This window comes from Sorex araneus, chromosome 1, assembly GCF_027595985.1.
Source record: "Sorex araneus isolate mSorAra2 chromosome 1, mSorAra2.pri, whole genome shotgun sequence".
Lineage (NCBI taxonomy): Eukaryota > Metazoa > Chordata > Mammalia > Eulipotyphla > Soricidae > Sorex > Sorex araneus.
In genome coordinates, this window is record NC_073302.1 from 1901111 (window position 1) to 1916212 (window position 15102).

The window sequence follows — 15102 nt, forward strand, 5'->3', positions numbered from 1 at the left end:
CTCTGAGAGGCGTCTGTCCCTGAGGTTCTTTCCTGGGGACAGGGGCTGTGACACCCCGTGCTCTTAGGTCGCAGGCCTCCCCCGCCCTGTCCCCCTAAAGCTGAGCTCTGGGGTCTCTTGAGCCCCTGCCTCTGGCCCCCAAAGCAGCCGGTGACCCTGGGTCCTGTCCCTTGCTGCCCTGCTCCTGCGCCCGCACCTCGGGACCCACGGACGGAGGCTCGCGGCTGAGTGGGGACCCTCGGAGCAGGGCCCGTCTCGAACCAGAACCCCAGCTCCGCTCCAGCCCGGCCCGCACACTCGGGCAGCCCATTTCCCTCCTTATCAGGAATTTCCATGGGAGACTGGGAGCCTCTCCCTGGGGGCCCGCCCCCCGCCCCCGCGGTCCCGCGGAGGGGCGGGGCAGGGCGGGGCCGTGGGGGCGTGGCCTTGGGAACGTGTCTAGGGGCGGGGCTGAGCATTGAGGGGCGTGGTCGGGGCGTGGTCGGGGAGTGTTTCGGCTGTGGCCCCTTGGCGGTGTGTCTCCAGGGGGTGTTTCGGGGGCATCTCGGGGGCGGGGTCTATTGGGGAGGGGTGTGGTCTCTGGGGGGAGGCGTGTGCAGGGCGGGAGGTGAAACACCCCCCTCCCCCACAGCTGCCCCCAGTAAGCAAAGTGCCCCTTGGGGCTCTCGGTGTCCGGGGTCCCCGCGGCCCGGCAGTGGGTTGGGGGGAGAGGGCCGGGAGCCCACCAGGTGCAGTTAAGGCGGGTCTCCAGGCGGCGACCCCACGGCGGAGACCCCCGGTCCCGCATCGCGCCGTCCCACCAGAGGTCACTCGTCCCGCTGGACTCCAGTGGGGTCGCCCAGCTGAGCCCAGGACCGTGAGGGAGCGGCCTCGCCTGGGGGGCTTGAACCCCTGGGTTCTGTGTGACGTGGGGAGGGGCGGCCGTCTCCCTCCCGGCACCCCCACACCCTGCTCCCTCTCGGGATCCAAACTCGGACAGCAGCCCGGGCACCCCGTGACCTGCTGGAGGCGCCCCCGACTCAGGACTGGATGGGGAGCCCCCCCTTCCCACCCGCGCAGAAGCTGCCGTTGGCCTGGGGGTGGGTGGGTGGGTGTCCGTCCGGAGGCCCCGGGGTCCCTCTCTGCGGGCACCTCTCAGGCTGCCCCGGGGTCCGGCAGCTGCCCGCCTTGGCCAGGGGTGCGGGCGGGGGGCCTGGGGTGCCCGTGGGCGGGGCCTCTCCAGCTGTGGCTGCAGCTGGCCCTCACACTGCTGAGGACCCTCTAGGCACCTGCGTGGGGCGGGGGTCCCTGCTCAAGGACCCCGAGGCCAGCAGAGGGCCAGGGCGCCCTCCTCCCCACCCGCCAAGGCTGAAGAAAGGCACATTGTCCGGGTCCCGCCCCGCCCTCCTGAGAAGGGGCTGAAATCCTGACAGTGCGGTTTTGTTAGGCAAACAAGGAGAATGCAAAGCAGCGGGTCCCTGCACCCCCGCGGTGGGTGGGGCAAGCTGCCCACTCCACGCCCCGCCCTGCTGTGTGGCCTGGAGCCAGTCTCTGCCCTCTCTGGGCTTGGCAGCCGCAGAGGCCAGGAAGGGGCAGCGCGGGGCCCTGTCCCTCGGCCTGGCCTCACACACTCGGGGGCAGGGTTCATGCCACCCACTCTGCACCCCAGACTTCTTTGGGTGACGTGCCCAGCAGTGCCCAGGATCGATCCACAGGGCTGACTCCTGGCTCTGCACTCAGGAATCACCCCTGGCGGTGCTCAGGGGACCCTATGGGATGCTGGGATTCGAACCCGGGTTGGCCGCGTGCAAGGCAAACGCCCTCCCCGCTGTGCTGTCGCTCCAGCCCCTCAGGGGAGAACTTCAGGGGTCACAGCAGTGCAGAGCGGGACAGGGGCCGGCTCGGGTGGGCCCAGCCGTGCTCTCCCGCTGCCTGGCCCTGCGCCCGGGGCTGGCTCTGACCTGGTTCCCGTCTGCTGGGGGGACTTGGACCCCTCTGTGGCGGGGCCTGCTTGGGCCGGAGACCACCTGAGAAAGCCCTGAGCCCCGTCCCCCCAACCCCCAGCTTAGTCCCGAGCACTGGACCCGGAGGCACGGTCCAGGCTGGCGGTTCTCAAGCTTAGTGTTCGGAGCTTGGGGAGGGGCTTCCTGCGAGTGGCCCAGGGGGGCTTCCTGAAGGAAGCAGCGAGGGCGCAGCCCCACGCCCTGACCCCATGCTGGTCCACTGCTACCGCCCTGACCCCATGCTGGTCCACTGGCCACTGTGCTCAGGTTTGGGGAACCCGCCCAGCCCCCACCCTGCAGGGGAGGAAGCTCAGCGCAGTCCGGTGACCAAGGGTGGCCCCGCTCTGCGGAATTACAGCCGTCCTGTCCCCTTTGCCATATAAGGCCATGTGCATGGGCTCCAGGGCCAGTGCTCCCTCGGCGCCCTTGGGGGCTCTTATTCTGCCACAGGAAGGGGGTCCTGGATCCCTTGGCAGGCCCGAGGCAGCGCGGGGGTCCTTGCGGTGAGCTGGGAAGCAGCAGGGCTGGAGCGGCAGGCCAGCGGGCAGACGGTTCCGTTCCAGCCCCCCCCAGTGATGCCCCGAGCCCCCCCACCCGGGAGCCAGACCTGAGCAGCGCAGGGTGTGGCCCAAACACAGAAACAAAAGAAAAGCGGAACCAGAGGGAGGAGGCACGAGAGGTGAGGGGCGAGGCCCAGGGCAGCGCCCCCCACGCACCCGTGCAGGGCCCCCACGGCTGAGGAAGCCCGAGGCGGGGAGAGCCTGCGGGGGCTCCCGGGACCCGGGCCCAAACCTCACTGCGGGTTTCCGAGAACTCACTAGGACGGGCTGGAGCTGGCGGCCCTTCCACAGGGGCCCCCCCGGAAACGGATAAAGATCAGCCCCCCCCCGGCCCCCCCCCGCGGCCTCAGCTGCCCCCCCTCGCCCCTCCCCCTGCGCTCTGAGGCCCCAGGAACGCTGGTCCAGGGCAAGAAATCCACCTTTATTCATCTGCACGGCAGGAGAGGGCCGGCCCGCACCACCCTGGGCAGCGGGCAGGCGGGCGGGCGAGGTTTCCCAGGGCCGGCCGTGCTGACCACCTGCGGCCGGAGGGAAGCTGGGCAGCGGGACCGGTCAGCGCGCAGAGGCCGGTGGGATGAACTCTGTCCGGCCAGCCCAGGCCCCGCAGCGGGTGACTGTGACCTTGGGCTCTGCCCTGGGGCGCACCCGCGTCTTTCACAGCTTTAGTCGGCTCAGGAGAGGTCCGGCTCTCGCCGCAGGAGGAGAGTTGGCCCAGAGGGGGAGAGTGAGTGCCTGAGGTCACACAGCCGGGCCAGGCTGTCGGGTGGGGGCTCCCGGGGGCGCGGCCTCACTTGAGGTTGTGCTGGCTCTCCCGGTGCCGCCGCAGGTCCACTTTGCGCTGGAAGCCCTTGGCGCACAGCTCGCAGCTGAAGGGCTTGAACCCCGTGTGCTTCCGGCTGTGCGTGATGAGGTTGGAGCTCTGGCTGAAGGCCTTCCCGCACACCTGGCACTTGTGCGGCTTCTCGCCTGTGGGCGGCGACAGTCAGGGCCTGCCCGCCCGCCCTGCGCCCCCCCCTCGGGGCCCACACCCCTCCACGCTGGCTCGACTGGTCAAGCTTGGATATTTTTGCTTTTTGGGTCACACCCGGCGATGCACAGGGGTTACTCCTGGCTCTGCACTCAGGAATCACTCCTGGCGGTGCTCGGGGACCCTATGGGACGCTGGGGATTGAACCTGGGTCGGCCGCATGCAAGGCAAATGCCTTCCCTGCTGTGCTGTCGCTCCAGCCCCTCAATCTTGGCTGTTGGGCCACACCCCGGGATGCCCGGGAGTTACTCCCCGCTCAGTGCTCAGGGATCACCATGGGTGCCAGGGATACCCTCCGTGCTGTGTTGTGGCGCCAGTGCCCCCCCCACTTTAGTAAAGGGGGATAAAACAGGGGAGAAGTCCCCGCTGGCACCTCCCTCTGGGCGCCCTCCTGGCTCGGGACAGCGGCTGTCCCTGGCTCAGCAGAGTGGCCAGAGCCTGCAGGTGGCGGCCACAGAGGACCCCTCAGCCCAGGAACAAGTGAGCGGGAAGGTGACAGGGCCAGAGGGGCTGCGGGGAGCAGGTGAAAAGGGACGGGAAGGTTGGATGCAGAGCAGTGACTGAGCAGGGAGGAGGGGGGAGGGGGAGGGAGGAGCAAAGGGAGATGCAGAGGGAAGGGGGCAAGGAAGCAGGAGGGAGGGAGGGAGGGAAGGAAGGAGGGAGGAAGCAGGAGGGAGGGGAGGAAGGAGGGAGGGGAGGGAGGGGAGGAAGGGGGGAGGAAGAGAGGAAGGGGAGGAGGGGAGGGAGAGAGGGAGGGGGAGGGAGGGAAGGGAGGGAGGGGAGGAAGGGGAGGGAGGGAGGAGGGAGAGAGGAAGGGAGGGGGGAGGGATAGGAGGGAGGAGGGAGAGAGGAAGGGAGGGGGGAGGGAGAGAGGAAGGGAGGGGGGAGGGAGGGAGAGGGACAGAGGGCGGAGGGAGGGAGGGAGGGGGAAGCATCCAGAGGAATAAAGAGCAGAGGGGATGTTTCTGCCCTGCCACAGCCCGAGGCTCCCCTGGGCCGCCAGGAGCCATCCCTGAGCACTGTCAGGTGTGAGCCTGGGTGTCGCTGGGCGGGGGCCAAGGACAGGAACGGAAAGAAGGGGCTGGAATGATAGTGGGGAGGGCCTTTGCCTTGCACGTGGCTGGCCTGGGTTCGATCCCTGGCATCCCACAGGATCCCCCGAGCACCGCCAGGAGTAACTCCTGAGTGCAGAGCCAGGAGTGACCCCTGAGCATCGCCGGGTGTGACCCAAAAAGCAACAAAAAACACGAAAGGAAAAGTAAGAAAGGGAAAGGAAAGGAAAGGGGGAAGGGGCAAGAGGACAGAAAGAGGGCGGGAGGGAAGGAGAGAGAGAAGGAGGGGGAGGAGGGGGAGGAGGGGGAAGGGAGGGGAAGGAGGCAGGGCGGGAGGGCGGGAGGAGGCAGGAGGAGGCAGGGGGGGCCGGCTGGCGGGACCCCCGCCCGGGGTCTGCGTGGGCCGCGCACCCGTGTGGATGTACGTGTGCTTCTTCATGTCTGACTTCTGGTGGAAGCGCTTGCCGCAGAACTGGCAGGGGTAGGGCCGCGTGTCCGAGTGGATGAGCAGGTGCGTGGACAGCGTGGACGAGCGCTTGAAGGCCTTCCCGCACATGCGGCACTCGAACGTGCGCTCCTGCCGGGGGAAACGGGGCGCCCGGGGGTCAGGCGCAGGCGGGGCGCTGGGCGCAGGGCTGGACCCGGCCGGGATCCCCTGAGGAACAGGACAGGCCATTGGGGGCGAGCAGGACCCCGCCACGGCCCGGGGCTCCCTGCCCTCCCGCACGGCACCGGCCCCCAACCCGCACGCGCGTGTCTGTGGGGGAGACTCCGCTAGGGGATGGGGCGGCGGGGGCGGGGCTGCAGCGTTAGGGGAGGGGCTGCAGAATTAGGGGCGGGGCTGCAGAGTTAGGGGCGGGACTGCAGAGTTAGGGGCGGGGCTGCAGAGTTAGGGGCGGGGCTGCAGAGTTAGGGGCGGGGCTGCAGCGTCAGGGGCGGGGCTGCAGCGTTAGGGGAGGGGCTGAGAGTTAGGGGCGGGGCTGCAGAGTTAGGGGCGGGGCCGCAGAGTTAGGGGCGGGGCTGCAGCGTCAGGGGCGGGGCTGCAGCGTTAGGGGAGGGGCTGAGAGTTAGGGGCGGGGCTGCAGAGTTAGGGGCGGGGCCGCAGAGTTAGGGGCGGGGCTGCAGCGTTAGGGGCGGGGCTGCAGCGTTAGGGGAGGGGCTGCAGAGTTAGGAGGCGGGGCTGCAGAGTTAGGGGGCGGGGCTGCAGAGTTAGGGCGCCCGACCCATTTCAGGCGACACCTGGCTGTGCTCAGGGCTGACCCCGGCTCTGCACTCGGGGTCACCCCGAGCAGGACTGGGGCGGCCGTATGGGGCGCAGGGGTCAAACCAGTCGGGTGTGCTCACGCCAGCGCCCTCCCGCTGCACTACTGCCCCAGCCCCTCCGTCCACCTCCCCCGGGGCCTCAGTCTCCCCTCTGTGCCTGGGCTCTGAGCGATGACCTCGAGGAGTGCCTAGCGGGTGCTGGCCGGTGACCCGTCCTGTGGCCCGCCCCGCCCAGCGCCTCTCTCAGGGGAGCAGGCAGGGGGCCCGGCAGGGGAGGGGCGGGCGGGCGCTCACCTGCGAGTGGACGAGCGTGTGCTGCTCCAGGCTCACCGCGTGCCCGAAGGACTTGCCGCAGACGTCGCAGGCGAAGGGCCTGGTCCCGCTGTGGGAGCGGCGGACGTGCACCTCCAGCCCGTGGGGCGTGGAGAAGACCTGCGGGGGCCCGCGGTGAGCACCAGCCTGGGAGCCCGCTCCTGGCTGCCCCAGCTCTGCCCCCCGACTCCAGACCGTACCCCAAGCCTCGCGAAGCGTGATCCCGGAGCACAGAGCCAGGAGCACGCCCGGAGCCACCCCAGAAAACTTCAGAGGCAGCTGGAATGTGGGCGCCGAGGCCTGCTGGGAGACCGGGCCTCTCTGGGCAGCAGCTGGGCCCAGGGCTCGGGACAGGGAAAGGAGCCGGGGACAAAAGCCATGAGCCCCCCGGGCACCGCCCAGGACTCCCAGCCTGGTGGGCGGCCCCTCCCGTGGGCTGTCCGGGCCGGCTCGGACCCCCTCCCTGCCCGACACCCACCTTGTTGCATTTGATGCAGTGGTACGTGTCCAGGCCCGGGGAGTAGCGGACGCTGAAGTCCAGGGCTGGCTCAGCGCTGGGCACCAGGGGGCTGCCGTACAGGCTGACGGCCCGCTCCAGGAAGGCGGACTGCATGGTGGAGGCGGCCTGCCCGTAGCTGTGGCTGTAGGTGGCGGCCAGGGTGTCCCAGGAGAAGCTTGGCTTGTAGAACGGGGGGCAGTCGGAGGGTGGTGAGTCCCTGTCCACGGCGTGGGGCCTCACCGCGGCACATTCTGGGGAGGGGCAGGGCTGTGTGACGGGCCTGAGAGCGGGGGACCCTCGCTGCTGGAGGGGTGTTTCCTGTCGGGGTGTGGGGCCGTGGCTCGGCCCTGTCCAACCCTCCGACCCTCCTCTGGGCTCGCTCGAACCCGCCCCCACGCTCCCTGGAGACAGGGTACCTGGCAGCAAGGCTGTCCTGGGCAGGCTCGGCTCCGGGTCCAGCTCCGGCCCCCGCTTGAGGGGGGCCCAGCCCAGGCCAGGGCTCGGGGGCAGCGCGCTGAGGACAGGGTTGGCGCCCAGGCCCTGCTGCTGCGGCGCTGCGGAGAGACGGGCCCGTCAGGCGGGGGCCCAGCCCAGACTCCCCCTCCCGCCTTCTCTGGGCTCGGGCTCCGAGGGGGGAGAGAGACGGGGGCCGGGAGGAGGATCCGAGATGGTTCTCGGACCGTCTGTCTCTCTCAAGACCCGTCCTCAGCCCGGCGACCCCGCGGCCAGCTGTGGTCCGGGGACAAATGGGCCCGTCCGTCCAGCCGCCACTCAGGCCGCGTCCCCACTGGGCTCCTGTCGCAGCCGCGCAGGGGCGAGGCGGGCTGGGGCCCCGGGAGCAGGCGTGGCCCAGCTGGGCGCGGGGCTTACCGGGGCCCAGGACCGGCGGCCAGAGCGGGCCGTCCTCCCGTGCGCGCGGCCGGTGGGAGGTGTGCGCCTTCTTGCTCTTCACCAGGAACGAGCGTGGCATCGTGGCTCGGCCTGCGCGGACAAGGCAGGAGTGAGGAGAGCCGGGCGCGCGCGTCCGCGAGAAGCCATGTGCCGTGCCCGGCAGTCCGGGCCGGCGCCCCTGAGCAGAGGGGCAGATGCCGCCCGGGGCCCGCCTTGCTGGACAGGGCCCCGTGGAGACAGCAGAGAGGGCGGGGGGCGGCCACAAGCTGAGGACGGCTGGCCACACCGGAGGCGGCGGCACCGGGTCATCGAGGCCAGTTTCTGCCCAGAGGCCAGGAGGAGCTTCTGCTCCGCCAGTCAGCAAAAGGAGGAGCCAGAACCAAGCAGCAGCCAGCGCTGATGCGGGTCCACGTCTGTGCACATGTGCACCTACGCTCATGCGCACAAACGTACGTGCATACATGCACGCTCACACACACACAGGCATGTGCACACGCATGCTCACACACAGTACATGCAAGCACACACATGCACGCTCATACATAGGTACACACATGCACACATGTATGAGCATGCACATGCAGGTACACACATGCACGCTCACACATAGGTACACACATGCACACATGTATGAGCATGCACATGCAAGCACACACATGCATGCTCACACACAGGTATGTGCATACACACACGTACACACATGCACATGCAGGTACAAGCATGCACACATGAGTACATGCGTGTGTGCACACACACACACACACACATGCATGCTCTTGCATGTGCTCACCCACCTCCCCGCATGCCCTCTGTGCGCCAGAAGGGAAGGGAAGGAAGGGCTCTCCTCTGGAGCCCGTGGGGAGCCCCAAATCCAAGAGCTGCCCTGGCTCCCGGGGGGACGGGCTCCTGGAGAGAGGCCGGGCACGGTGCTCTGGGCTGGTGTCCGCTCACGTCCACTGTCAGGGAGGGGGACTCTGGCCTCCTTGGGGCCTGCTCCCTCTCCGGGCCGAGGCCTCTGGGCTTGCAGTGCCCGGGACTCCCCTCCGGGCCACAGGGACCCAGCCCCACCAGTCTGGGGGCAGGAGGGGTTGGAGCTAGTTGTACGTGGGGTCCGAGAGACAGAAGAGCCTGCTGCACCCCCGGGCGCCCCAGTTAGCCTCGAACCCGGTCATGGGTGGCAGCTGGGAGCACACAGCAGGGGAGCACTGGGTTCCAGGGCAGGGGGCACCCGACTCCTGAGCCCTGGAGCACACTGTCCCCCCAGCCCCCAGCCCTGCGCCCGGGGAGGCCCTGAGACTGAGCACCAGAGGGCTGGTCCACTCCCTCTGTGCCCCTGGCCAGTGCCCGCGGGCAGCGGGAATGTGGGGCCCAGCGCGGGAACGGGCTGGCGGCTGCGCCTGCAGGCCGTGGCCGGGAGTGATAAGGCCGGGGGGGGGGGGGGACCAGCCTGCGAGCAGGGAGATTAGCCCAGCGGTGTGGCCACCCTCCCCCCAAGGAATGACCAGGGCCAGCTGGAGGGACACCTGGCTAGGCCAGGCCTGGCCCGGGCCCACAGGACCATGGGACCTTCGACCTGTGCTGGACGTGGTGGGGGGCTGAGCCCGTGGAGAACGGGGGTCCCAGCCCGCTGCATTCCGGGCGCGACCTAAGAGAGCCGAGGAGCAGGGCTGGGGGCTGGGGGCTGGGGCTGGGGGTCTGTCTGTAGGGCAGAGTGGGCGGCCTGCTCTGCCCGCGGGCGGAGGCTTCCAGAAGGCTGGCCTCGACGGTCCTGGGGCCCCTCTCTGGCCTTGCCGCCACTTCACGTGGGGGTGAGTCTTACGCCCGGCACCGAATGCCCCCTGCTCGGGGCTCTGAGCTCGAGGGCGCGGCCCCGAAGTCCTGGGGTGCCTCGGGCTGTCTGGGCGCCCCGGTGTCGACCTCACAAGCTTGGTGGCTGCTGCCCACCCCGATGTCCACAGCCGCGATGGCGCTTATCTCCCAGGACAGCCTTCCTCCCGCCCCCCCCTGCAGCCCGCACCCCCTTCCTTCCCCCTTCTGCAAGGCCCCGGGAAGCGTCCAGGACGCGGGTGGGTGAGGGGCCCTGCTCCGCGGGGCTCCCGGGCATGGACGGCCCTCTCAGGCCCCTCTGTCCTCGGCATTCCCAGGAGGCCTCAGGCAGGCCCACGGCTGATTCTGGAAGGTTCCCTCCAAGCCCCTGAGACTCTGCGGCTGTGCCCTGGGGCGTGGGGGGGTGTCAGCCTGCTCGGGGGAGCACTGGGCCCAGCGGGAGGAGCATGACGGAGTCCGGGGGGCCCAGACTGTGTGACTCCCTGTCGTGTGTCGCCGTGTCCCTGTGCCCATCCACCTGCCCATCTCCCTGGACCTCCGTCCCCAGAAAGGAGCAGGCGGGCCCGGCACGGGACCTTGGCCGGGGCTGGAGAGAGGGTGCAGATGTCCTAGATCTTTTCCAGAACACGCTGGCCCAGCCGTGCCGGAGGGGGGTGGACACGGCCTCTCGGGGCCGGCACCCGCCAGCCGGAGCCGCGGCTCCTGGGGTCCCCAGCTGGAGGAGACGCTTCTCTGACGCCCTCCGTCCCCCTCCCTGGGACGGTCTCGAGGCTAACCAGGTGAAGGGACTCGGCCCGGCCAACCCCAGGCCCAGTCTCGGGCGCACCGTGGGACCCGGCTCGGCCGAGGAACTTCCTTTTGGCCCCTGTGAGCCGAGTTAAAAAAAAAAACGGAACCAGTCACCTGTCCCACAGTTAATTAACAACCCGGGTTGTGATTCACACGGACCCGCGCTGAGAAGCACTGAGGCCGAGATTGTGAAAGAAACCCAAGATTTCCCCATGGCGCTGGGGCCGATGGTATCGGGGGCTCCGGAAAGACGCTCGCAGCTTCAGCGCCCCGGGGGATCCCCAACTTTCACGGAGAATCTCAGCAGGGTTCCTGGGGTGGGGGAGGGCGGCTACGGGGCTCAGGGCCCAGACCTGTGGATTCTCAGCCAGGGGTCCCGGGCCCCCTCCTGCCAGGGCTGGTGGGCGATGGAAGCTGGGTCCTCACAACCAGCCTGGGGTCCGTGTCCAGGGACAGAGTCCCTGACCGCCCGCTGTGCCCCAGCCTCCCTGGGCCCTGACCCCATCTCTGTGCTTCCCTTCAGGGAAGACCCCCTGTTTCTCAAAGTTTGTTCCAGGGGACCCCTGGGGGCTCCTGTCTGTTTAAGGAGGCGACCTAGGGGGAAACAGGAAAGTCATTTTTCAGTAGGATTTGGGGGCAGGGGGACCCTGGCCATTTCAGGGGTGCCCGCAGCGTGCACTTGGTGTTCCTCTCCCCGAGAGCAGGAAGCGTGTGGCACAGAGACCCCACCAGACACAGCTGCCCCCAGCTCTGCGGAGGTCACAGCGAGCCCCACCGTGTAGGCTGTTTGTGGGGGGCGGCCTGACTCCCCAGAGCCCGGGGGCCCCCAAGCCGCCCCACTCTGTGCAGAGGGTCTGCGGTGCCCAGGGGCCCCAGCAACAAAACCTGACCAGGGTTAGCGCTAATCCCCCCACGGACTCCCTAACCCCAACGCCGAGAGGACGAGAGAGCCACCTCTCCACGGGACGCAGCAAAGGACAGAGGCAGACAGATAGACAGACACACGTACACACACGCGCGCACACACACACACACGCACACACAGGAGCCCCAGCCCCGGGGCAGGGCCAGTCAGAGGGGCACCAACTTCCACCTCCCCTTCTGGAGCCTGCAAATCCAGGTGCACCCCCAGGAGAGCTGGAGCCCTAAAGACTGTGCCCGCGGAGGGCCCACAGCCACCGCCCGGGCCAGCCCTCAGCAGAGGGAGCACTCCTTCATGGGCGACTCAGCTGGCCCCCGAACACCGCCCGGCCAGCCCTCAGCAGAGGGAGCACTCCTTCATGGGCGACTCAGCTGGCCCCCGAACACCGCCTGGCCAGCCCTCAGCAGAGGGAGCACTCCTTCCATGGGCGACTCAGCTGGCCCCCGAACACTGGCCCAGAGGTAGGGAGAAAGGGAGAAAGAAAGAGAGAAAGGAAGGAAGGAAGGAAGGAAGGAAGGAAGGAAGGAAGGAAGGAAGGAAGGAAGGAAGGAAAGGAGGGAGGGAGGGAGGGAAGTTGGGAGGGAGGGATGGAGGGGAAAGAAAGAAAGAAGGAAAGAAAGAAAGAAAGAAAGAAGGAAAGAAAGAAAGAAAGAAGGAAAGAAGGAAAGAGAAAGAAGGAAAGAAAGAAAGGAAAGAAAGAAGGAAAGAAAGAAAGACAGAAAGAAGGAAAGAAAGAAAGAGAAAGAAGGAAAGAAAGAAAGGAAAGAAAGAAGGAAAGAAAGAAAGACAGAAAGAAGGAAAGAAAGAAAGAGAAAGAAGGAAAGAAAGAAAGGAAAGAAAGAAGGAAAGAAAGGAAAGAAAGAAGGAAAGAAAGAAAGGAAGGAAGAAAGAAAGAAGAAAGAAAGAAAGAAAGAAAGAAAGAAAGAAAGAAAGAAAGAAAGAAAGAAAGAAAGAAAGAAAGAAAGAAAGAAAGAAAGAAAGAAAGAAAGAAAGGAGGAAGGAAGGAAAGGGTCCATCGAGAGTCAGAGGGGAGCTTCTTGAGTTTACCTGCTTCTGAGTCTGGGGGCTGGGCGAGGAGGGTGCAGGCTGCCTCTGTCTCAGGGCATGGGGACTCAGGGGGCCGGGCGTGCAGTCCTGCTCCGAGGGTCCCTCGGGACCCCCCTCCTGTTTCCCGGACAAAGGCTGGGGCGAGGGATGGGCCCCTGTACCTGGGGTCAGGGACGCACAGTGAATCAGGCAGCTCCGCGTGGGTGATGCCAGGCTCTTCCCGGGGCACCTGTCAGCTGAGGATCGCATAAACTTGGGGGGCCTGGAATTCTGATGCCACTGCAGAGTGTCAGGAAGCCCGTCGGACCCCCCAACTCCTCCCGGAGGCAGCCCCGCCTGTGAAAGACGTTCTGCCCCCCCCAATCTTCCTAAAACTGCTGGGGGATCTGAGTCGCCTGCTGGAAACAATCCAGCAACTAAAGAACAAAGTGCCCAGGCCACCCGTGCCCAGTGCCCCGGGGGCCCAGCGGCGGGGGGCGTGGGCCCCGCGCGCTCACCTCGGTCCTGGCTGCCCGGACTCTGGGCGCGCTGGTCGGGACGCGCGCCCGGCACTCGGCGGGCACTTCTCCTTTCTCCCCCTCTGTCTTTCCTCTTCTGCTCCCCTCCCTGATTTCCAATCTGATTATTGGTGTCAAAATCTGGCGGCGCCGGAGCAGCCAATGGAGAGGTCAGCCCTGGGCTGCATTTGCTTATCGAGCCCCGTCCCGCGAGAGGGGCGCGGGCGTGCCCGGGACGCACAACCGCCACGACGGTGCCCGGGCCAGGGGGACGCCGCCCGCCCGCCCCCTGCCCGTATCCGGCCCGCCGCACCCTGGGGAGTTCACCATCCCCTGCTCGGACGCGGGGACCCTGGGGTCCGCCTCGGCGTGCCCAGCCCCGGCAGGCGCGCCCAGGCGAGCCGCGGCCAGTGGCCGCCCCGAGAGCGCTGGGCGCGGCTGCAGCGCCGCCCGGCGGCCGGGGAGGGGGCGCCCAGCCCGCGGCGCGGAGGGGCCCCGGCCGGGGGTGGGGGTCCCGCTCTCCTCCCCCGGGCCCGCCCCCGGGGACGCCGCCGCGGCGCTTCTTCCCGGGAGTTTTGCATAAGGCGAGGGGCCCGGCCCGGCACTGTTAGGCTCATTTGCATGTGCCCGGGCGCGCGTGCCAGCCGCCCCCGCGAAGGACAGCGCGCCCGGCCCGGGAGCGCCCGGCCAGCCGCGGGTCCAAGGTTCGGCCCGCGCGGAGCCGGGGCGAGGGCGGGCGGGAGCGCGCGGGAGGGTCCGGCCGCGTCGCTCGGGGGGCGCGGGGGGCTCGCGGGCGGTGCGCTGGGCAGCGAGCTGGCGGGGCGCCCGCGGCCCCTCGCGGTCCCGCCCCCAGCAGAGCCGGGAGCAGCCCCCGCGCCCCAGCCAGGTGTGGCCAGAGACAAAGCCCGAAAAGGGAAGTTTCCTTAGGGAAAAACTGTCCCGGGACCTTCCGGGCGGGCCTCTGGGGGCGTGGCCACACCCGCAGACCCTCTGCGGGGCCCCGGCGCCCACCCCGCGCCCGGGCGCCCCGGGGTGCCGATGGCCCGCCGGGCAGGGCTGGCCCGCGCCTGGTCCCCGTGCCGCAGCGTTTCTAACCCTTTGCCTAGGTCTTCATCTTCTTTTTTCTAATTCTGGAGGGGGGCACACCTGGGGGTGCTCGGGCTGACTCCTGGTTCCGGGCGTCCTGCGGGCGCCAGGGGCTGAACCTGGGTGGCCGCCGAGGCACTCTTCCTCGCTCAGCTGGTTCGAGGCCGCCGTGGAGCCCCAGAGGCAGGCCGACCTCCCCCCACCGCCTCCCGGGCCCCTGTGTGCAAGCTCCCCCCAAGCCCTCCCCGACGCCAGGGCCCTACAGCTCGGGCCACAGCCTCGGGGTCCCCTTCACGGCTGCCTGCAGGGCCTCCCTCCTCCCCAACAGCCAGCTCCCTCAGCGACACCCCCACGGGGGCAGGGGGTGGGGGGGTTGCTGCAGCTTAGGAGCAAGAGGCCCCGCCCACAACGACTCCGCCCACAAAGGCCCCGCCCCAAGGGCTCAGTCCACGAGGCTCAGTCCACGAGGCCCCGCCCACAGGGAGCCCATCCACGAGGCCCCACCCATAAGGAGCTCCACCCACAAGGATTCCGCCCACAACCCCCCCCCCTGCACACACACACACACACACACACAGGAGCCCCTCTCAGTATAGGCCACTCTTTCTGACCTGCAGAGGGGCACAGCTTCTTGACCTCTTCTTTGTTTTTTTTTTCTTTTTGGGTCACACCCGGCGATGCTCAGGGGTGACTCCTGGCTCTGCACTCAGGAATTACTCGGGGGACCCTATGGGATGCAGGGGATCGAACCCAGGTCGGCCACATGCAAGGCAAACGCCCTACCCGCTGTGCTATCACTCCAGCTCCCATTAAGAGATTTGAATAGCATAGCTGTAGGTGTTCTGCCTTGCACGCGGCCAACCCAACCCGGGTCTGATTCCTCCGTACCTCTCAGAGAGCCCGGCAAGCTACCGACCAAGAGCATCCTGCCCACATGGCAGAGCCTGGCAAGCTCCCCGTGGTGTATTCGATATGCCAAACAGTAACAAGAGGGCTCACCTTGGAGACATTACTGGTGCCCGCTCAAGCAAATCAATGAACAACTGGACGACAGTGCTACAGTGCTACAGTTTGTTTTTGGGGGGGGAGGATTTTGGGTCACACCTCGTGGTGCAGGGACTTACTCCTGGCTCTGTGCTCAGGGATGGCTCCTGGAGAGGCTCAGGGACGAGTTGAACCTGAGTGGGCCACACGCAAGGCCAGCACCTAAGCCCCTCTAGTATCTTTTCAGCCCCTTCTTTTTTAAAAAAACAAAAAAAATGTGGGAAGGGCCAAGAGGTAAGTAGTTCATAGCTCAGGGAAGACTCACTTGCCCACTGGGGGTGCCTTGGTCAGCTGCGTGCGGAGC

General features: G+C 67.8%; 1 protein-coding gene across 1 annotated transcript; it reads right to left on the reverse strand.

Annotated features, from left to right (window-relative positions):
- Nucleotides 1-3071: 3071 nt before the first annotated feature.
- GFI1B (growth factor independent 1B transcriptional repressor) lies at nt 3072-12782 on the reverse strand. Its single transcript, XM_055120311.1, has 7 exons — nt 12669-12782; nt 7566-7676; nt 7112-7249; nt 6675-6946; nt 6179-6316; nt 5033-5198; nt 3072-3508 (listed from the first exon to the last, which is right to left on the reverse strand). Exons 2-7 carry the CDS (start codon nt 7663-7665, stop codon nt 3330-3332), a joined length of 993 nt encoding a protein of 330 aa, XP_054976286.1. The 5' UTR covers nt 7666-7676; nt 12669-12782; the 3' UTR covers nt 3072-3329.
- Nucleotides 12783-15102: the final 2320 nt, after the last annotated feature.